The 23,382-nt window shown below is 36.9% G+C and overlaps 1 protein-coding gene and 1 long non-coding RNA gene across 3 annotated transcripts; both read right to left on the minus strand.

Annotated features, from left to right (window-relative positions):
• Positions 1-161: 161 nt before the first annotated feature.
• Positions 162-13,321, minus strand: cdk10 (cyclin-dependent kinase 10). Of its 2 annotated transcripts, none has more exons than XM_022685829.2 (13): positions 13,173-13,321; positions 10,922-10,994; positions 10,715-10,786; positions 9,949-10,051; positions 9,667-9,748; positions 9,109-9,176; positions 8,968-9,020; positions 6,890-6,959; positions 6,700-6,759; positions 6,409-6,532; positions 5,365-5,504; positions 4,809-4,861; positions 162-1,696 (listed from the first exon to the last, which is right to left on the minus strand). In XM_022685829.2, exons 1-13 carry the CDS (start codon positions 13,209-13,211, stop codon positions 1,584-1,586), a joined length of 1,050 nt encoding a protein of 349 aa, XP_022541550.1. In that variant the 5' UTR covers positions 13,212-13,321; the 3' UTR covers positions 162-1,583. The 2 variants fall into 2 exon arrangements, with proteins under 2 accessions (XP_022541550.1, XP_022541549.1); XM_022685828.2 differs by lacking the exon at positions 13,173-13,321 and adding an exon at positions 12,281-12,474.
• Positions 13,322-18,706: 5,385 nt separating this feature from the next.
• On the minus strand, positions 18,707-21,981 carry LOC103043181 (uncharacterized). The gene is made up of 3 exons (XR_454024.4): positions 21,844-21,981; positions 20,302-20,554; positions 18,707-19,192 (listed from the first exon to the last, which is right to left on the minus strand). It is a non-coding gene; the product is annotated as an uncharacterized LOC103043181 (long non-coding RNA).
• Between the last annotated feature and the right edge of the window lie 1,401 nt (positions 21,982-23,382).

The raw sequence follows: 23,382 nt of genomic DNA on the forward strand, positions 1-23,382 counted from the left end.
ATTTAGTGATGTAAACATTAACTTAAAATACTGAAATCTGGATTAAATCTTTCTTTCTTCCACTCGTGCGCACATACACTGCTGTTCACATACACAGATAATTAAATTCTTTAATCATCTCTTTCCTTGTATAAAAGTTGATGGAGACGCTACACTAGTCAGGCGATTGATCAATCTTTATTTAAACCAATATATTGAGGGTGACCCTCATTAAAAATGTAACCAAGTATTATACATAAGAATGATGCATAAATAAAAGCTATGAAACAGTAAGACAGAAATAAAATCAATGTAAATTAATAAAACAAAAACAGGAAAAATGGAATACATAAAATCAGTAAAATGAATAGACCAATTTAATTTAAAAAAGCTAAAAATGTAAATCAAAAATGTAAAATAAGTAAATTATGATAAAAAGAAATCTTGAGAGAAATCTAATTCTTTTACCCAATACAATAAATCAGCTGAAGAGTCAAATAGAAATGATTTAATGACATCAGTAAGCTAAGCTATACAGTTTAATGGTGCAGCGTAGCTAAAGGCAGATTCAGTTCAGTAAAAACTCCAAGTACCTGGAGCGAGATCCAGTCATTCGAGTGAGTCTGATCATTTGCTTTGTTTACAGAGATCACTGTTGTGATGTAAGATGGCATGTTCTAGGTGAACAGAAGCCATTGTATTTCCAGAAGCTTCCACATATTTTTTACTCAGCACATTATTTTCTAATTTACAAATCATTAGAATCAAAAACAGGCACACCACATTACACTCATTTTTGCCATCTCAGATATACAGGGCAGTAACGGCATTTTTAATCATCATCAGAATTGTGATTAATCAATTCTTTTAATTGACAGTCAACACAACTATGAAGACTCCTCGGTAATTTATTATACTAATAATTTATTGCTCATATATGATTGAACAGGCAGCATGAGACTTATTTTTCAATTTTCTTTTCTTTCAGTCATTTTTACCTAGTTTCTGTGGAGCTGTTCTTTTCTAACACTGGGTTTAAGATAGTCACTGTGTAAACACGTGTCCTAAAGCATTCTATTTCAACCCGTCTCTCAAAACTTCTCCAGATCTTTATCTGTTTGATAAATGTTTACAACACTGTTCTATAAACACAAACAAACTTCCCCCAAATCTAAACTCAGGAGGAGTCGGAAAAAAGTAAATAAATGAAGATTTTGGGATGATTACATAGATGAGATTAGAGACAACCTAGCATCTCCCTGTAAACTAAAGCTGCACACATCAGGTTTAAAACATGACTTCAATAATTACCATGATCAATATCTCTCCACGCTGTTTTTAAAATACTGCAACAGAAATCTGTGAACTTTTTATCATCATATTTGTCTGCAAGCCGATATATCAAAATGCACAAAAAAATAAGAGCTGCAGCCATTCATGTTCTGATCTCAGACTCATCTTTCAGTTAAATACAATTACTTCAGAACATTCTAGTGTTCCAGCTCCAAACACACCTGCACCAGGTAACCAGGTTATCTCCTGCTGCTCTGGCTATAAAACTGAACACATCCTGAGACTACAGTACGTTTCTACCGAACACAGCACTACGATGTGATTGAGTGTCCAGCTTTGCTGCGTTTTGATTGGCTCTCCACGGCAGGCCCTGCCCGCTTGTTTCTATGATGAGGGAATGTGGGCATGAGCTCTGGTTCACAAGCTGCAAAGAGAAAAAAAAAATGAAACTCAAAAGTATTATCAAAACCAGAACAACAACTTTATAATAACTAAAAACTGTACTGAAATGCTCACCATTTACTGTTCTATTATAATACATGTTCTATCATAATGATCCTAACCAATCCTGGATATTTTCTGGCAGTGGCCGTCGACAGCAGCACAGAGAGAACAGGGAACATTGGAGCTCATGCTGTATTCATCAGCCACTATGCCTGGCATGGTAAAACTTATTACTATATAATAATTGCTCTTCATATATTATTCATATATTATATACTAATGGTATAAAATCACAATAAAACATTTAAAATACTATCATTTATTGCAATCATTTTTAAGACAATACATCATCCAAAAAAGAATTGTGACAAGCTTAACCACCACCTATCCAACTAGTCTAGATCGATACAGATGGTTAGTTTGAGCAGGATGTCTGATTTGCATTGCATGGAGTGACAATTCACTCTGGCCAATCAGTGCGCTGCAAGGTTTACACATCACATTATAGTCTCTACCTGGGGTGCGTTTCCCGTAAAACGACGGAGCCTAGCATTGAACTAACGTGGTACGATGCATCGTTAAACTAACTAACATCAGAAGTACGACCGTTTCCCGAAACCATCGTACTTTGTTAGTACCACAGGAGTCTGAACTATGTTGGTTTGAACCACCGTGGTCTTAACTAAGGTGTTTCCAGATGTGTTCGGCCAGACTTTCCCAGCAGGAATCTTGCAAAACTCACAATCTTTAAAATATAATGCCAAAAATAATAATGTATCATTTAGGCTATTTATATTGTAATTATCACCAGAACATAACGGACAACAATACTATTGATAAAATAACAATGAACTGCAAGTAAAATGTACGCAATAATTGCTATATATTAATTATTATTTGTAACAGACAGTGTTACTTAAAAAAAACATACACATATTTGCTATTGCAATATTTTTTTAAAATAAAATAATCACCATTCTGAATGAGTCTTATTCAAATGAGACCTGAGAAATGTGTGTTACTCAGTGGTTCAGCAGAGCGCCTACGACGGTGCAGCGCGCGGTGTTCTGTCGAATTGTGCAACCGATCGAGATGTGCTTCTCAACACCAGCGCCCATGCGTGGAAACATTTTTTATTTATTTTTGGTTTTTCTTTTTATGGTAATTCTGTTCTTTTTGGGTGCATTAAACAACCAGAAACCCCTTGCCATTATTTTTTTATTATTATTATTTAGTATTACAAATGCGTAAATGACAGCTGATGATAATGAAAGTAATAATAAGTTAGCAATAATAAAAAACATAAGGTTTATAATCACCTCTAATAACCCTAAACTGTCTCCTGATATTTTGATTCAGGCTTTCCAAATATTCTACCGAAAGCATGTTTAAATATGGGGCTTTTTCTAGCAATTTTATATTTAAAAATTAAATATGCACTAGGGTAGTACGGTTTGACAGGGTAGCAAAACTCGACAGAACACCGGATGGAAACCTAGTTCGAATCCCAGTTGTGGTTTTATTCTCTTAATGTTTTATTTTTCATAATGGCAATTAATGTTATTATTTTTACATATATATTAATGTAGCCTACATATTTCTACGTATTTCCTGTAATATATTATTTAACAAATACTAATTGATAACATTTGTATAGGCCTAGAAACACATTGTATCGGCTAAATGATACATTTTCTTTATTCACACTCTGTCTGGCCCTGTTACCTCCAGAGGATAATTAGGTAATTCAAAACACCTGTTTATTACATGTCTCTATTTATTTTAAGACACTTTTTACTTAGTTTTTTCTTGTTATGAATATATTATTAAAAGACACATTCTTGCCTACTGTATGGATATATTTGTTTCACTGGGTACAAACAATGCAAATATACCCTCAAAGGTCCTTAGGGTACAGGTGTTTTACGTTAAAGCCATTTTAGAGTATTACCCCAGTGACAGTTTAATAGCCTTATTCACAGAGTGCATATAGCACAGTGGGTTTAAAAAAATAATTATTAACTATTTCATAAATGTGCACAGCACAAGTTATCTTTACTCAAGAGATGCCTGCTTGAATAATTGACATACATCTTTCCAAGACTGTAAAATACATTTTAGCTAAAGAGCACTTCAGTGCACTCTTTTCACTACACTGAATTCATGTTTGCCAAATAAAGCTAAATGTTAAAGACATACATTTAAAAAAGGACTGAATTTTATTATTTTACGTGGGCGCACATGGGTAAAAGTGAAGTGGCTCAATTAATGTAATTAACACAAACATTAAAAAAAATAGGTACACTTGACATCTTAAATCCTCGTGCAGCAATATTAATGTGATTTATCAGCTTTCTGAGTCCTACCGTCCATCGTCTGCACTAATCACCAGCAACTAAGCTCTTAACGACAGGTCTAGAGCTGTAGTTGGAACGACGCAGCTGAACCACGGTAGTTGCGAACATTCGCTGGAACCACGGTTCTGGGAAACACCTGAGTAGCTTAACTAAGGTTCGCACTATGCAAGTTACTAACGTGGTTACCTCCATAGTTCCAACCACGCTTTTGGGAAACACCTGCGTCGCAGCTGCATCGTCCAGACTAAGTAAGTTGCTAACGTAGTTAGCAACTACGCTTTTGGGAAACGTACCCCTGGCTGGCTTGGAACTCCAAGCAAGCAGGTAGCAGGTGTCCTGGTAGCAGGTACACAATTTGATAGTTTAGATTTAAAGAAGAACTCTGGTGTGAAACTGACTTTGGGTTTAGTAAAACAGTCCTAACCTTTGTTGAGTAGCCCACCTCTGTTCTTTCGCAGCTTTCTGAGATCCTGCAATTTTGTGCTTTTTGCCCAGAACTATTTACAACAGATAAAATGCTTTTTACATCGTTATTCAGGCTCAAAGTAGCTCCACGCCTCCGGAGAGGAGGTGGGCTATTCAACAAAGGTAAGTACTCTTTATGATGAAGTCAATTTCACACCGGAGCTAAAGTAGTGTAGACTCCAGTCAGAGAAGAAACACAAGAAGACATGTAATATCCAATAAATAACCATTACTGGATAACAAGAGCACTGCACATGCCCCAATACTCACGTAAAGGCTTCTCCTTAAAGTACGAACTCTCCAAACTGTCCTTGGCAGAAGCCCTAAATCATGCACGTGCACACACACACACACACATACACACAATCAATTAACATTTTAGACTGAAAGTATGAATGGTCCCATTAATATTTATCTTTGTGACATAATTTAATTGTACAGGGGTGGAGGGACCTGTTTGCCATCAACATGTGATTTGTATCCAGGTAATATCTGGTGTATTTTGACCGGAGATTACAATCATTATTTAAAAGGCATCCCCAGTGTGAACAGTAATTTCAGGAACAGTTACAAACAGTAATTAACCTGTGCTGTATTTATGCTTTACTGTCTGTAACTGACAGATCTTCATTAAGTTGGTCACGCTCTGGGAGATCCAGCTTCCCACAGAACGATGAGGGTTCGCAGGGAGCAAGCTGCATGTGTGCATTTGTACGACAGCAATGGATGCAACTAGCAAGGAGTTTTACTAACATTTATACTTATAGTGTATTTGCCAAAACAGGGTTAGACTGTGTGTGTGTGTGTGTGTGTATGCCTGTATTACCTGCGCTGTGGGTTGTACATGAAGAGCAGGTTGAGCAGTCGGAGTCCAGCCTCAGACAGCCAGGTGAATTTGTTCTTCAGGTTGTTGTACGGCTGCTTCCTTAGACTGTACTGACCAACCAGCGGCAAGCGGGAGAACCCCTAAACACACGCACGATACGTCTGAGACGGTTATAACTAATATAACTAAAAAGCAATGGAAGCTTATGTACACCAATTGGAACATCCCTGACGAAACCTACAGTAACGTAAGGGTAGTGGCCACAGGCATAGCCATGGTCCACACTGCCACGCACCCTGCTGTGCAGCCCTGTACAAACCTGAAACCCTTATTCTTAATGCAGGCGCACACATTCTGGACAAAGCCACACGCTGGCTTTTCAAGGACAGCATTGTTTGTTTCCTATGCGCGCAGTGTGACTACATTAAAATAAAAATAAAACAGAAAAATCAATAATCTATTATATAAATAAAAATGAAATACAGGAATTCAAGTATTTAAAAAGAAACATAGTAGTCTGGATGAGCTCTGTACAACAGCACATCAAACTCCTGTGTGGGTGATCGATGAGGAAAAGCTGATCAGCAAAGTAAGCACATCAGACTATAGATAGAAAGCCAGAAGTCTTCAATATTAACAAATCATGCATTACAGAGCTCTCACTTCAGGGCCGGCATGCCACGTCACAGCTCAATGTATTTAGTGTGCGTCCGCCTTTAGACTGAAATAATCGAAACAGTTTTTTTCCACAAGCAATTGATCTGACTGGTTGAACTCACACATATTAAACAATACACTCGACAATAAAACCTCAATACTGAATATTGATCACACACTCTCCTCAGACCGTGTAATCTCGAACAGATGCTTTATGTGTAGCCAAGCTACAGCAGACCCCTTCCATCTGTCAGAACAAAATAGATTTTTACTTATTGGACCTGGAATTGTCCACTCTGGTCATGTCGGTCCATGTTTATGTGTGGAGATGATCATCTACAGTGAAAGTATCTGTCTTCGTTTATCTGTAGCTTCTAAACTCCCTACCGGCCAGATGTTTTCATTGGGCGTCCCCAGGAGCTGCACAATCAGATCAAGCTGCTGGATCTCTGAGCTGCCGGATAGCAAGGGCTTATGGGCCAGGAGTTCAGCCAGAATACAACCCACAGCCCTGCAGATGAAACACACAAACATTAATTTTACTTGTGCATTTTTTGCCTATTGTGATTAATATATATTTTAATCAACTGAACTCCAAAATTTCAGTCCCTGCATTATGTAGAGATGCATTAATTTGCTAATAGCTGATTAGTTCAGGGTATTACAGTAAGGTCATACCACATGTCCAGGGCTGTAGTCTGAGTTTTGGTCCCCAGGAGGAGCTCTGGTGCTCTGTACCTGCAGGCAGACAGACGGACAGACAGGCAGGCAGACAGGAGTGAGGAGAAGGGTGTTACTCCTGGACAGTGAGCTGGAGACAGCAGGGCTTTGCAGGGATTAGAGTTAATCAGGATCACGTCACACTTACCAAAGTGTTACTACTTTGGGGGTCATTGGCTGCTGGGGAACACCATACACACGCGCCAGGCCGAAATCCGCTGTTCAGAACACACACACACACACACACACAAAAAAATGTGGTTACTTTTGGTAACACTACTAGTGGCAATTTAAAAAGCTTTTACATAATTGAATTCCTTAAATTCTAAGAGGGTAAAGACAGTCAAAATGAATACATTACATATATATTCCAATTTATATTACATATTCCATTTCTATTGATATATTTCCAGACCTTGTCAATAGAAATATCAAATCAACAATTTAGAGTGGGATAAATGGATTTTTTGGGTTTGTTTGGCAGGGAAGGAAATGTAGAATAAGTTTAGAACACCACATTACAGCAGGGAGGAGAGAAGGGAGGATTTGGCTTCCGAGATTTTTTTAGGATTCTCAGTTAAGGCCTAATATGTTTGTGTGATAAATACTATGCAGCAAGCTGAAAAGAAAATGCACCAAATTTCCAACTGAAAGCCATGATAGCCGATAGGCCGATAATAAACTTAAATTTGGGCTCTCCTAATGGAAGAGAACAAATTTAGCCTGGTCACAAGCTGACCCTGTATAGTGCATGTTGGGGTCAGTTTGTAAGGCTGATGGTGGCCCTTCATGGACCTCCAAATGCTCCAGATGAGTATCTGTGGAGCTGGAGGTTTATTGATGGGGGAATTACCAAGCCAATCCAGGTGTGTAACATTTTTTCTACATTTCCTTCGGGATCAATAAAGCATGTATCTATCTATGTATCTATCTATCTATGCATGTATCTATCTATCTACCTATCTATATATCTATCTATGTATGTATCTATGTATGTATCTATGTATCTATGTATCTATGTATCTATCTATCTATCTATCTATCTATCTATCTATCTATCTATCTATCTATCTATCTATCTATCTAATAAAAACCTATGGAAACGTAGAATCCCTGGGTTCGCTTCACTTTGAAGATTTGGAAAAGGTGGATTAGTCTAACTGATACATATGGTTCTGTAAAATTGTTGGGACTTTTCCCCCAATTAAAGAGGATAGTGGTTTAAAAATGTGGGCTAAAAGGGGTGTACCAACATATATTATTTTTTTTCAAAAATATAACAAAAACAAATGTGATTTACATCCAGCGGAGGTCAGAAATTGTTAAATTATAAAGAGAATATTTGCTCAATACTGTATCCAACTTAAAACAAGAATTGTATTAGCATTGTTATTTTATTTTATATAAAATTCAGCTGTCTGAGATGTATGGACATTGTGAGCATAATTAACGTTTTTGTTTTTTCTGTTTTTCTTGGATGGATTTCTCCAATAAAAATGTAAAATAAAAATTCAGTTTTCACTGTTTTACCATATACCATGCGTTTCCATCAGATCCAATACAAACATTCTCAGGTTCTTACATACTAGAAATGAGGTTTTCATCAACATTATATCACTATTCTAGACTAAGAATACAGAAAATACAAAAACAAAAAACTGTATATAAAGCACAATAATTTCCACCAATAAATCAGCAATTTAGATAGAACTTTTAACCTAAATTGAATAATTTTACATTTGGTATGCCATGGCCAGAAGATGTCTGCACACTAGGCTTCTGTGCTAGATTTTAAGTTAATATTAACTGCCAAAGTAAACAGAAAATGAAATGCTAGTGTATTTAGCATTAGCAGGTGGAGTCAGGCAGCAGTTCAAAATGTGTTGGTGCTCTTAGAAAAAAATTACTTCCACAGCATGACACCAGGCTTCCTTCTGGGTGCAACTCTTTTTTATATGAGGAGTGTATTATTAATAAATAAGCAGCCCTGGTGAGACTGCACTGACATCAAATTAGACATTCAACAATGGAACACTGTCTCCATGCTCAAGTCATATACAGTCTTTGGCAGGGCTAAACTGAGCTTAGGGGAAACGAAAAGCCAGAGAAATTTTGGGTATGGGTTCTTGAAGGTTAAGCGAAATCAGGAGGCTGCAGTCATTAGAGTTATTTACTATGCCAGTGAAAATTAATATTAATATTTCTAACTAATTTCATAAGACTCACCAATCTTTACACAGCCTTTATCTGTCATCAGCAGATTGGACACCTTTAGATCCCTACAAGCAGCAAAAGAATAACATTGATACAATATTTAAAAAAACATAAAATATCCTATAAAAACACATTAAGTGTTGTTTCTCTGACCTGTGTAGGATGAAGTTGTGATGCAGGTACTCTAGACCTTTCAGCAACTGCAAAACTATACACTTCACCTGCAAAGTAGTGAGAAGACAGGACAAGACAGATTGAGTGATTGAGTACAGAATTTAAATTCAGCACACTTCAGTTACAGACAACCCCCAGAGCTGTGCAACATGATGATATAATTTTGTAACAACAGAAAAACGTATATATTGTTCTCTGCTCAATTTACACAAAGTTAGCAGATGATTCAGTGAAAATTTCACTTAATTTAAAGAAAATGTGCTATATCTATATAAGAGCAGAGTGATCTCTCTGCTGATGGGGATCCCTATACACACAATCACAGTTCAGAACTTGGGCTGTGTATCGTCAATAACAATAACAATGCAATACGAATACACACACACATATATATCCTTATCAGTAAACAAAGTGGCCTATGTTAGGATATGAATTTCTGGTTGTAACAGCCCTAGCCCACACTCATCCATCCATAAACAACCCCCTCATCCAGTCACTCCACACTGGAGAAGATTCACTGTGTGAAGGTAACCTTACCTGAGCCTCTGAAAATGGAGACTGCATGTTCTCCAGCAGGCTGGCCAGATCCTGCTCACAGTAACTCATAACCAGGAAAAGGCTGAGAACACACACACACACCAACACACAAACATTAGTCTGACATGAGAATGGAACTGTGTTCTCTGGAAAAATAGTGCTCTGTCCATCCAGAGTGCTGTCTGCAAAGTGGCTCATGCATCAGTACACAGTGTGCTGTGTGAGCTGAAAATGTGTTACTCAAGGGTAATAGTTGGTAGTATTAAAAATAGTGTGTCTAACCTCTCTAAATGGCTTCCCACAACAACCTCTTTCAGCTCCACGATGTTGGGGTGCCTGAGGCGCAAGAGCAGAGTGATCTCTCTCAGACTGCTGATGGGGATCCCTACACACACAAACACAGTTTAGAACTTGGAATGTGAATCAACAATAACATAACAATGTGATACAAAGTGTGATACAGGGTTTATTATTATAAATATATTGTGATTTGTTGTGATACCCTATGCAAAGTGATTTTTTGATGTTTCTGAACACCTTTTCTAAAGACTACATTAAGCTACACTCATTGATGGCCCAGATGTGCAAATGCACACACACAACTTGTCTACTGCCGGCAGAGAAAAACCTATGAGAAGATAGAAAACCCATTGCACTATGCCTAAAGCCAGGCATGGGTACGAGTGGTACATGGGCTCCCAGCACTGAGATGAGGAGCAGTGAAGCTGTTTTCTGGAATTACGATATAAGGTGGGATGGTGAATTTCCAATATCCTGACCTCTCTAATGATCTTGTTACTGAATGGAGTGTAGAGGGTAAACAGTTACTCTAACAAAAGTGGCATAAACATTTTAATTTTTCTGTGTCATTCAAACATCGTTTGGATGGAAATGCAGGTGCTGATCTTTCAGTAGGAACTGAGACCTTCCTCTAAATCCCAAACCAATTATAGCAGGTTCATGTCTAAGGATGACAGGAAGTAATTACCCATAACAACCTTAACTATCCCTAATTACAGCCCTGAGGGGATTTCTTTCGTTGACTTACCATCCTTCTCCTTATCCATCCGCACTTTCTTAAGTGCCACGATTTCGTTTGTGCGCGTGTCTCGAGCTCGGTCTGATTAGAGGAAACAAAAGCAGAAAAACTGTGCCTGTTCCAATTTGTATGTTTCAGATTGTGTGCTGTATTCAGGCTGTTTTAGCTTTAAACTGCTGTAAACTAAATAGGTGGATCTAAAAGAATAGAACATACACACAATGCCATAAGTTCCTTCTCCAATGCGATTCAGTTTCTCAAACTCTTTCACATTCCGGCAGTTCCCAAACTGTAAGAAGAAATACATGTAATGTCTCAGGTACAGTTATATGTATACAGGTATTATCACCTATTCAGCCTCTGCTCTAAAACCTGTAGTTTAGAGCATACAGCTCTGTAGCTCTACAAAGAAAGAACATACACCATACAGTGACTTGCAAAAGTTTTATACCACTTTCACATTTTGTCACCTTACAACCACAAACTTAAATGTATTTTATTGAGATTGAAGTGATAAATAAACACAAAGTATCACATACTTGTGAAATGGAACAAAAAATATGCATAAAGGTAATAAAATCTTACAAAAAGTATTCCACCGCCTTTCTCCAAAATACCTAAAAATCCAGTGCAATCAATTCAGAAGTCACTTAATTATTTATTAGAGTCCAGCTGTGTGTGATTTAGTCTCAGTATAAATACACCTGCTTTATGAAGGCCTAAGTGATTTGTTAAAGAACACTACTTCTTTAACAGTTAGGACAGTGATCCTAAACATACAGGTTTAGATCAGACAATGTTTGTGTGTTAGAATAAGCCAGTCATCCTCCTGACCTAAATGCTATTGAGTATCTGTGACAAGACATGATAATTGCAGTTCACAAGATACTTTCCTTTCAACCTGCATTGCACTTGGTGATGTAAGGTTTAGACGGAGCTGCTCAGCCATGGAAACCCATTCCATCCTACACTCTACTCTTCTTGAGCTAATCTGAAGCTACATGTTGTACATGCAAGTTTGGAGGTCTGTAGTGATTGACTCTGAAGGGTTGGTGACCCCTGTGCACCTGTGTGTTCCTTAGCATCCGCTCACCACACTCTGTTGCTTTTTTTCCCCAGTCGCTTCCACTGTGTTAGAAGAGCACTGACAGTTGGCTGTGGAATATTTAGTGATGAGGAAATTTCACAACTGAAATTCACCGAAGACCAGTCTTTCAGTAATGTTTGTAGCAGTCTGCGGAACTAGGGGCCTGGTTTTCTACACCTGTGACAGTGAAAGTGACTGGAACCTGAGCTCAGCAATCTGGATGAGTGAATTTATATATAAATTTTAAAGTGTGTGTGTGTGTGTGTGTGTATTTTGTGAAATTGTCAGTTCCACCCTAAATAGTGCAGTAGTCTGGCTCTGAAACTCTGCTATGTGTGCAATGGAAACTCTCACATGGATTATGTTAGTGAGCTTACAGGCTGCAGTGATGTCACAGCGTGCTTTGGAGAAATCCCTCTCCTGAGCAGGAGCTGCTTTACCTGCCTAACGACATCTAACCTCCAGCACCGCCAGCCGCTAGCGCTTACCCGCTGCTCCTGCGGAACCGTGAAGCTCCTACTGCTCTTTATAGACTTCAGTTTAATGGGCTCCGGGTCCGACTCCATTACTTATATTTTTTTACACACACACTCACACACAAATACACGAAAACACACAACACAAACACCGGTACTGGCGCAGCACGACGAGGCAGGAGCGAAATCTCGCGAGAAACAGTCAGAGACTTTCTAGAATAAGAGCACGACCAGCAGCGAGAGACAGACAGAGAGGTGTGGTATTGTGGAATATAATTGGCCGGTCTTTGAATGTGTTTTTATTATAATTTAAAAAATGACTTAAAAGTAATAACTAATGAATAATAATGAAGTAATAATTGGAGTGTTCTAAAAACAACAAATGAAATATGGTTCTTTTTCTCTTTCACACAATTAAAGAACAGGGAGTGAGAAACTCAAAGTCTACAGAGAAAAAAGAGAATTAATAAAAAAGTGTAGGTCAGCGCATGTGCAGGGCCTTTGTAGTTGCTGGGGTGTACCTCGGTGTTTGTTATGGTGGTTGTTAGGGTGTTACTATGTGTTATTAATGTTTTATTAGGTATCCAGGCTAGGTGTTTGTTGTGCAGTATGAGTGACCCTATATGCCATAACTGCACATGAAAAGAGATTTGAGTGAAAATCTGCTGGTATGACATGTATTAATTACATTTCACATTAAAGGTCTCCTTCCACTAAAATCTACTTTTTCTTGTTCTTTGTAAAATACATTAGGTCTCTTTGAGTTGTATATGCATGCTGCACATGAAACTCTTCCTTAATTGCCATTGTCTGCAGTAACTAATTAAAGGAAATATTCAGAAAAACGAGTCGATCAGGAAAAGCACGCATCTATGTCAACCCATGAATTTATGACTTCGCCTACCTTGGCTTGGTGATTGCCCACAGACAGCGTTGAAGCCATCCAGGCACGCCTCGTCAGAAAGGAGCTAACAGCGCTAGGAACATCATGGCAGTCCGTTCCCACTAATTCAGAGCTAAGGAACAAACGGTTAATTTTTCTTTGTAACGACACCACCGAAGTGCAATTGAGATAGGTAGGTGTAGGTTTAAAATAGTTCTTTTTAAACTCAGGTACACTATCCAGGGTAGATTTTTTACTTTTTGGACCTGAATTATCCTCCTCTGTGTGTTTACATAGGTTTATATATGATTTCCGGTGGGTTTAAGATTGCAAAAACTGTTATTAGTGTAAAATGTCTTATATATATATATACACATAATTTCATTACACATAGATAATTCATTGAGGATTATTGTGACCATATATTGACTTATTTAAGGTTTATGTTATTCTGTGTGAATCCAATATTGTAATCCATAAGAGAGTTTTTATATGCTAACCACCTGAATATTTCATGCAAAATTATTTGGATTAAGAAAGAGCCAAAAAACCACATTATTTGCAACAGCTTTATTATTTTTACAACAAACATGAGATGATATATAACTTTTAGGACTGATGTCAGAATATAGAGAGGCTACATACAGAAAAACAAAGTACAGAACACGTAAATAAACTAAAGGAAAATAGTACATTGCACATGTAAATAAACCAAAGAAACAACACAGATTACATAAAATGGGGTTTACTTGTGTAGTGCTTGTGTAGTTCGGAAGAATGACCCTGGGGAATACAAAAGCAGGAAGAGAATAAGAAAACTGAGACATGATTGCATTTAATACATGAATACAATTAAACATTTTGGAAACATTACCTACATTTTATTATATATATATATATATATATATATATATATATATATATATATATATATATATATATATATATATATATATATATATATATATTTTTTTTTTTTTTTTTTTTTTTTTTTTTTAACATCCTGTTTAAGAAAATGAAGACTAGAAAGATGATTGTAAAAAAGTCTGTCAAATTTTATAATCACTACATATAAAGAGACATATCCCAAAACTGTTTTTGTTTTACTTTTCTAAAAGCTCATGAAAAAAAAACAGAAATAATAAATCCCTAAAATATTTCATTTAAAACTTAAAATATAAATTGTTAGATGTGTCACTGTAAACATAATTAATACAAAAGATGACTGTTATTTAAACAATATTAAACATTTATTTTGAGATGCACTACTATTAAACAGGACTAATTATGCTATCTTAAATTACACATGCATTGGAAAATTGTTTTTTCCCACTGTTGACAATATAGCCGATATCCTCAGTCAAACATATATAATAAAATAAATATTGGTCATATCACCTTAAATCATATCTCTGTTCAATTAGTAGTTACTTAGACAAACAGTAAGATAGCTAGTTAGCGTTATCTACCTGAGCAATAGGTAGCTATCACTAAGCTAAACTTTGCAAAACTACTTAGTACTTAGTTTCCACAGTAGTCTGTATTTATTAAGCATTTATCTCTTGTTAGTGTTTAAAGTTCTTTCTGAAATGAATATAGTTATGCTTTATATACCTAGCTAGTTAGGTTAGCATGGTCTACCTGGATATATAAGATATTTATTTAGTTAGCTTAGCATGGTCTACCTGGATATATAAGATATTTATTTAGCTTAGCATGGTCTATTTGGACATATAAGATATTTGCAATATTTAGTTAGCTTAGCATGGTCTACCTGGATATATAAGATATTAAGATATTTTATTAGTTTAGCATGGTCTATCTGGATATATAAGATATTGATATATAAGATATTAAGATATTTACTTAATTAGGTTAGCATGATCTATCTGGATATATAAGATATTGATATATAAGATATTAAGATGTTTACTTACTTAGGTTAGCATGATCTATCTGGATATATAAGATATTGATATATAAGATATTAAGATGTTTACTTACTTAGGTTAGCATGGTCTCTCTGGATATATAAGATATTTAATTAGTTAGTTTAGCATGATCTATCTGGATATATAAGATATTGATATATAAGATATTAACTTAGTTAGGTTAGCATGGTCTATCTGAATATATAATATATTGATATATTAGATATTTACTTAGTTAGGTCAGCATTGTCTATCTGGATATATAAGATATTAAGATATTTAGGAATTTACAACTAATAGGCTCTCAGTCATTAATGTTAAATGCCAGTAACTGTATTCGCGTTGTCCTGGCATAGATTTACTCCCCTAAATATGCAATTTAAGAGGGGGATAATTCACTAAAATGCTTCAGTGCACATGTTAGTTTGATTCTGATGTCCTGATAAAACACAATCAGATTATTTAAGCGTACTAACCTGTAAAAGTGGATCACAGATGGTGTATCCCATAGACTGTATATAGCTGGACAGAGCATCGTCTCTTAAAAGTGAAGCCACCACAGGTCGGGCGCCCCCTGCTGTTCGGCTGCAGAAAGCTGTGTAACTCCACCCATCCCCATAGGTTTCATTGGCAAAACAGACAACTTTCAATCACGTTTTTTTCTAATATACTGTAATTCTACCTCCATTATTTAAGTGCAACAGCTAGCGTAACCTCTGCTTATATTGTCAAATTTTTATATCCCCACAGAATTCGGTTTTTAAAACTTTATTCGGCTCTATTCAAAAAAGGTGTGGTTATGGTAAAAGGGCTGCTTATGGGCGGGACCAATAACAGACCGTCAGCTCCGCTCCGCCCCGCTCTGCAGTCTGTGACCGAGAGGCAGCCCTCGGGGGCGGGGTTATTTAAATGAGTAGGCGGTCTCTCCACAGCCTTTCTCCCTCCTCTGGTCTCTACTGCGCAGACTCTGGTCTCTGAATCGCCAAAATGGCGGAAGATTTTGGCTTCATTTTCATTGAATGAATGGGAACGGCGACACGGCGTCCATCTTTATATACAGTCTATGGTGTATCCTGCTCCAGCTTCACTGTGCTGATAGTATTTGCTGCTAACTTCCGGGAACTATTGACAGGCTCCACGGTCCGCCATTGCTGTAAAAAACTGGTCCATTGGAGTGAATGGAGTTGACGCAACAGTGCTGTTAGCCAATCAGAGGCTATATGTTTGCATGTTTGAATATTCATGAGCAAGAGCTGAAATCCTATCTTATTGCTTTGGTGTCAAATGTGTTTGCTAAAGTGATGCTACACCTTAGCTATGGTTTATTTGATGACTGTCAGGGTGTTCACTGATTGTTAAAACATATATTATACATATACGTTATAAATAAACACAATGCCTGGTCAAAAAAGTCACATACTCTAATTTTTGGTTGGCCTGCCCTTAGCTTTGATTTTGGCACGCATAATTTTCACAAGCTTCTGCAATGTCAACACATTTATTCCTGTCCAGAGTTGCATTAATTTTTCCCCAATATTATATTGTATTGATGATAGGAGATTGGATGGAGCACTGCAAACAGCCTTCTCCAGCACATCCCAAAGATTATCAATGGGGTTAAGGTCTGGACTCGGTGGTGGCCAATCCATGTGTGAAATTGATGATCTCATACTCCCTGAACCACTCTTTGACAATTCCAGCACCATAAATCCTGACAGCAACAACCCCAGATCATACCACCACCCCCACAGGCTTGGCACTAGGCATGATGGGTGCGTCACTTCAGCTGACTTTTGTCTTTACTGTAAGGATCCATCAGAGAATCTGGACTAATCAGGCCACATGACCTTCTTCCATTGCTCCAGAGTGCAATCTTTAGGCTTCCTAGCAACTTGAAGCTGTTTTTGGCAGTTAGCCTCATTGACAATTGTTTTAATGATATACAGTTGTTTAGTTCCTATCACATTGTGTAGCTGGAAATGCTCTTACAATTTAAATTTTCAGTTTTATTTGTATAGCTGTTTTATATATATATATATATATATATATATATATATATATATATATATTACAACAAAAGTATGGAATGTATGTGGTATACCCAGAGGTGGAAAGTAACGAATAACATTTACTCACGTTACTGTAATTAAGTCGATTTTATAAGTCATTTGTAATTTTTAAAGTAGTTTTTAAAATAGGTAATTTTATTTTTACTCGAGTTTATTTTCACACAAGTAATTTACTCGCTACATTGGAAAACTCCCCGTTACTTAGTAAAAAATTAATTGCTGGGGGAAAAGAACAATTGTCTGAATAAAAAAAAAATGAGCGCGATGCGGATGCGCCGAATGCTCACGCGTGAAATAACGAGGCAATAACTTTCTCATGGGATACAAAATGTGGCTGCCCCGCCAGACAGAGCTGTCAGCTTTCAAAAATTTCACATCAAACCTGCAAAAGCATATGGTGGTGAGTTATATGTATATTCTAAATTCAGTGGTTAGCTGTGGATTTACTTTACAAAGACCAGTAATCTTCGTTCATATGCAGCTACACAGATTATACAATTCTCTGTATTTATTAAAATATCCAGTACAATAATCCCTTTATTAAATTATTTGACAGAATTCTGCCTCCAGGGTTTTCTGAAAAACAGTGAAGGTTAATGGAGATGAAAGGTGTTTGTTATCCTGTATGTTAATTAATTTACTTACGGGTATTAACGCCTAAATTTATAGTATATTAAGTGCACTGAAAAATGTATGAAATGCGTTTGTCGGCGCAATTTTAACAGGCGATTGAGGCGAATATAACCTAAATACCTTAGCTAATGATCATGAATTACATAGATCCCTTTTAGACATTGAACAACGCTGAACTAAACTGACATATCAAACTGCCTAGGTTAGCTAACAAGTTAACAGAGCTGTGCTACGTTACATGCTTAACCTGCGTCCACAAACTGAGTATACCTTTCTGAAAGTCTTGGCCTGCCTGAAAGGTCCAAATTATTATGTGGAATAATAATTTATATATATTAATTAATAATAATTAATTTATGATTTGTTGTACTTTTTACATCAAATAATTAAAAGTAACTATGTAACTTTTACTCAAAGTACATTTAAATGTGCGTACCTTTTTACTTTTACTCGAGTAGATTTTTAGACGGGTACTTTTACTTTAGTAGAATTTTAGCAAAGTAAACATACTTTTACTTAATGACAATTTTTCAGTACTTTTTCCACATCTGGGTATACCTGTGTGTAGTGACTGTGGGTGTCTGTGTGAGAAGGTCAGAGTGGCAGTAAGATGTGCTTGTACATTGGTCATTCCTATATGATCCAATCACCTCAGAAAGCCCAGAGTGCAGAGTTATAATAGGATTAGGAGGAACAGTGAGCAGTTAGCTTTGTTCAGCCAAGTCAGGTTTATATCTGAGCTGGCTCAGGTAACACATGGTTGTTTACCTGTTTGGTCTTATTTTAGATGTTTTATACAAGTGTTCCTACAGGTTTAAAATAAGTTGACAACAGTATCAAACAATATGGGGGCTAAATAGGCCAAGCACATCCAACTAATTCAACTTAAGTCATTTTACAGACAAAAACATAGAAACCCCTCTGGAAAATGAAACTCAAAGCCAGGGTTTATTATCTGGTAAGAGCAGCACATATTTACATAGAGAAGTAAACAGCAGGTTTAACTCACAGTGTAAAACCTCCTCGCTGAGGTAAAACACCCTCCCACTTCATCCAGAGCTAATAAAGAGCTGATGTAAACAAGCTGATATAAATAAAGCAAACATAATCTTTAATAACACTTAATTAACAAAATAAACTATGTATGTGTGTGAGAAGTGTGCGCTGAGGGTCATCTGTGTGTGATCTGGACACTCACTACTGTGAGAAGATATAATGACTGCATAACGATAGATAATCTCAGTACAGCCCACACACACTGTAATATGTCTTTATATGCAGGTGGGCAGTAGGTGGTGTGCAAGGATTTGGTTGGGGTTGTGGTGAAGGTTGTGAGTGGTTGTAGAGTCTGACTCTCCAGCAGGCAACGTGGCTCAAAGGCTTTCATCAGCTTCCTTCAAACACTCTTCTTCATGTATGAACAGAAAAAAACACAGAAAACATTCTCATTACACACTCCTAATTGATTAACATGATAAATTGGACATGCAGATAGAGTGTTTCAATTCTGCAGTTCTGAAACCACTGGCACCCAAAGCTAATCAACCAAATGTAAAAAGCCCATATTACACTGAAAATAAACAAATCAAGATAAAAACATTTAAATTAAAATTTAACAGTTTAAACGTTCTAGGAAGTCATTGGGTGCATTCCAATTTTCATTTCATACTAATTACAAATAATTAAAATAATAATTACATTTATAATTAAAACAGTAGTTTTTGTTTACTACAGGTGCCTCTAAAAAAATAGAATAACATTAAAAAATTCATTTATTTTAATAATTCAGTTAAAAAAAAGATTCCTCACACATGCAGTGATCTGCTTCAAGTGTTTGTTTCTTTTGATTTTGAAAATTATGGCTCACAGCTAATGAACACCAAGTCAGTATCTTAGATAATTAGACTATAAAGACTACAATATATATAGACAAATTGGTAGTTTGGACAGTGTGGGCAGTGTGCCAAGTCCTGCTGGAAAATAAAACCTGCATAAAGCTTGTCAGCAGAGGAAAGCACAAAGTGCTGTAAAATATCCTGGTAGACAGTCATCACTTCACTTCATCAAACTTCACACTAGACCTCAATCAGCCTCTCCATTATTCCTCCAGACTCAGGGAGCTTGATTTACAAATGAAATGCAGAATGTACTGATTGTTAGTGATATTTTTTGTGGAGCCATATCATCTGCTGGTGTTGGTAGCTTCCAATGAGTTGGAGAGTTGGGGAGTTGGGAATGAGTTGGAGAGTTGGGGATGAGTTGGAGAGTTGGGAATGAGTTGGGGATGAGTTGGAGAGTTGGGAATGATTTGGAGAGTTGGGAATGAGTTGGGGATGAGTTGGAGAGTTGGGAATGAGTTGGAGAGGTGGGGGTGGGATCACCAGACATTCTGGCTTTTCTTGTCACTGAATGCAATGCTACCACACTTTTACACTCTTTTAATACCCTTGGTTTTAGAAGAAACAATGTATAAGTATGTGTCCCAATACTTATATGTAGCATATAATAAAAGTGTACCTGAGGTCAGTGTCTCTCAGTTATGTCCGGTGTTGTCAGGCTTTTCCAGTGATGAATCTGCGTCCCACTACGATCGGTGTCCCCCCTGGCCTCCTCTCTCTGTTGGCCTCTGCTATGGATGGTCCTGTTTTGGAGGCGAACAGGTCCTCACGGGAGGGTGCGGTGATGATGATGGCTGGGGCTCCAGGAGGATCATTCGAGGGTGGACATGTCAAAGAGTTGGAATTGTTGGGCTCTGAAGCAGCATCAGATGCTGTAAGACCAGTTATCAATGTTAGTGAAGGGTTTGGAACAATTGGTGTTTTCGGTTATTACACAATAAATGCACACAATGAATCATAAATAATCACACACACATCATAAGTGTAATTGATAATTACTTTTAAGGTGTTTAGAACTTAAAATTTAATATATTTTATTATATTGTATTTTGTATATGTATTTTATTTATGTATATTCAGAATGGGTCTTTCTGAACCCCTATCCTCTAGAGCTCCCAGTGTCAGTGTATCTGATGATTGAGTTGTGTTGGAAAGCTGTACAGGAGGTTTCAGACTGGGTGCTGAGGTTCTCTCTGTGCGGAACACTAAGTGCCACTCCTTTAAACTGGATTTAGATAAGCTCTGAGCGTCAGCCTCAGCAGCACAGCAGCTCTACTTAACCCAGATACACACCCAGACGACGACACACACACATAGACTGCACTTCTACCGCCACACACACACTGTACACAAACACACACCTCCCTGTCAGTCCCAAACAATCAGGAGTTATTCACCTTTGCTCTCAGTTCAGCTATGTGTAAACAATAAACTTTATCAGTAAATTGGGCGTAAAACGGGCTGATTAAAATAATGCAGTGTAAATGATAAGCTGTAATATACAAAATAGACAAAATTGTTGAAATATAGTGAAATACATAAAAAAATAAAATATGTTTGTAATACAGTAAAATATATAATATAAAAAGGAATATACTTTATGATATAATGAAACAGTGGTGCAGTTTAAAACAGTATATTTATTAATAAAACAATATAGCTTATACTGCATTAATGTTTTCAATAAATTCCGATTCTAACAAATATTCAGAAAAGAATACACTGACACTGTCAAAAAGCTGCTCAACATTTTATGAAGAATTGACCATTATTAACATTAGCAGATGGAAATGAGCTATTATTTAATATTGGTGTTGATTAAAAGTTTTTGCCCCTGTTTTAAATAATGCCAAAGCTAACATTAACTCCATTTAACTCGGAAGCTAACATTTAGCTCCATTTAAAGTTAGGAACATGTTCTTTAGGTAAAATTCCCATTTTGTCATTACGGGTAGTAAATGGAACTTTGAACAGTGCCGAAAAAGGTAGACGCTATGTCTGAGGGTTGACTGTGCACCTTTTCACTGCCACTCTTGAAACAGAACCCTATAGTAGAGGTTCTCCATCACAGGAAAGACCCATTTAAACTGGCACTGTAATGTGTAAAAGGCCCTGACAGAGTGGCCACAATACTGTAAACACTTTGCTTTCTCTCTCTTACCTGTGTGTTCGGCGGGTTTGCCGGCCGCAGACCCCATTCCCCATCAGGCAGTGTGTGTGTCCATAGCAAGGCATCAATCAGATCAGGCTGCTGTCCTGCACTGCACTGAATGACAAAGCAAGGATGTCTCTTTTCTTCTTTACAAATCCCCCTTCACCCCCCCCCCCCTTCTTCTCTCAACACCCTCCCATCTCTCTCTCTCTCAACACCCTCCCATCTCTCTTTCTCTCTCTCTCTCTCTCTCTCTCTCTCTCTCAACACCCTCCCATCTCTCTGAGCCTCTGGCACTAATCCATGAGATAACTCCATTCAGGTCTTTAGGGGCAGATTTGGACAGTGTACTTTGAAGAAGCTGATTTTCACTGTGTCACCAATAATGATTAAGGTTTACAGTTATTTTTCAATTGCCAAGACACCTTTTTGAAACCATTTCTTCATGCCTCTAAACTGTAAACATAAAACTAAAAAAAAACAGTTCAAACAGTTCTCAAAAGCAAAACAATGATGTCAGATCAGACCCAGAGTCAATCAAAATGAAAAACACTACTGAACATTTATTACACACAACATAAAAAAATGAAAACAACGATCTGGTCATAAAGTGATTAGAAATTATCTTTAGTTTTCACAAAAATGCTTCCTCTTTCTCCCCTTCTCTGCCTCTCTGATTGTTTCTGTCCACAGTAAAACCTCAATGACCAGTGCTCCTTATTCTGGCTTATAATGGTTTATTCACATCATCAGCCACATGTGTGATCTATTTTTAGTTGCTGTGTTTAAGTTGACTGACCTGTGCTTTCACCGAGCTTCACTTTTGCTACCTGTGCTTATCATTATGCAAGCCAAATGCAGGTGCAAAATGTGTCTTAGTGGGTAAAAATATGTTTGCAAGTTGTGTCTAACTAGGAGGAACGTGCTTACGGTTCTGCCAAAACAGTGACCATGTCAGTAAATGTAAAGTGCCAAATTTCAGTAAATTTAGTATTTTAGCAATTAAGCAAAAATGTAAATATAAGACTTTTAATAAAATAAAAATGCTTTCTGCATTATAGAATAATAATAAAGTCACACAAACTAGTAAAAACTATTTGGAATTATTTAGTAAATAAAACATGTTAAAGAAAGCAGAGCATGTTATATATTTTAGATTCTTCAAAGATAGCACATCTTGTTTAGATGACAGCTTTGTACAGGCAAAGTAGTCACCTGGAATGACTTTCAGTTAACAGTTGTGGCTTGTCAAGGGTTAATTACAAAACATTCCGAGAACATTCCGAGAAAAGTATCCTCAAGCGCAGACACAAAGACCATCAAAATGTTAGGATGAAACCCAAATGCTTTACAGAGTTTTTTTCTGTTTAACACTTTTTTTAAGTTACTACATGACTCATTATGTGTTCCTGCATTATCTGGATGACTTTAGTATTCATTTACTTTGACTTGTACTGTGTATGACAGCGGGGTAATCTAAACACTATAAACTCTGATTTACACAGAACTAAACTAGTGCTCTAACTGTCTCCACACATTATTCTAATA

This window comes from Astyanax mexicanus, chromosome 10, assembly GCF_023375975.1.
Source record: "Astyanax mexicanus isolate ESR-SI-001 chromosome 10, AstMex3_surface, whole genome shotgun sequence".
Taxonomy (NCBI): Eukaryota; Metazoa; Chordata; class Actinopteri; order Characiformes; family Acestrorhamphidae; genus Astyanax; species Astyanax mexicanus.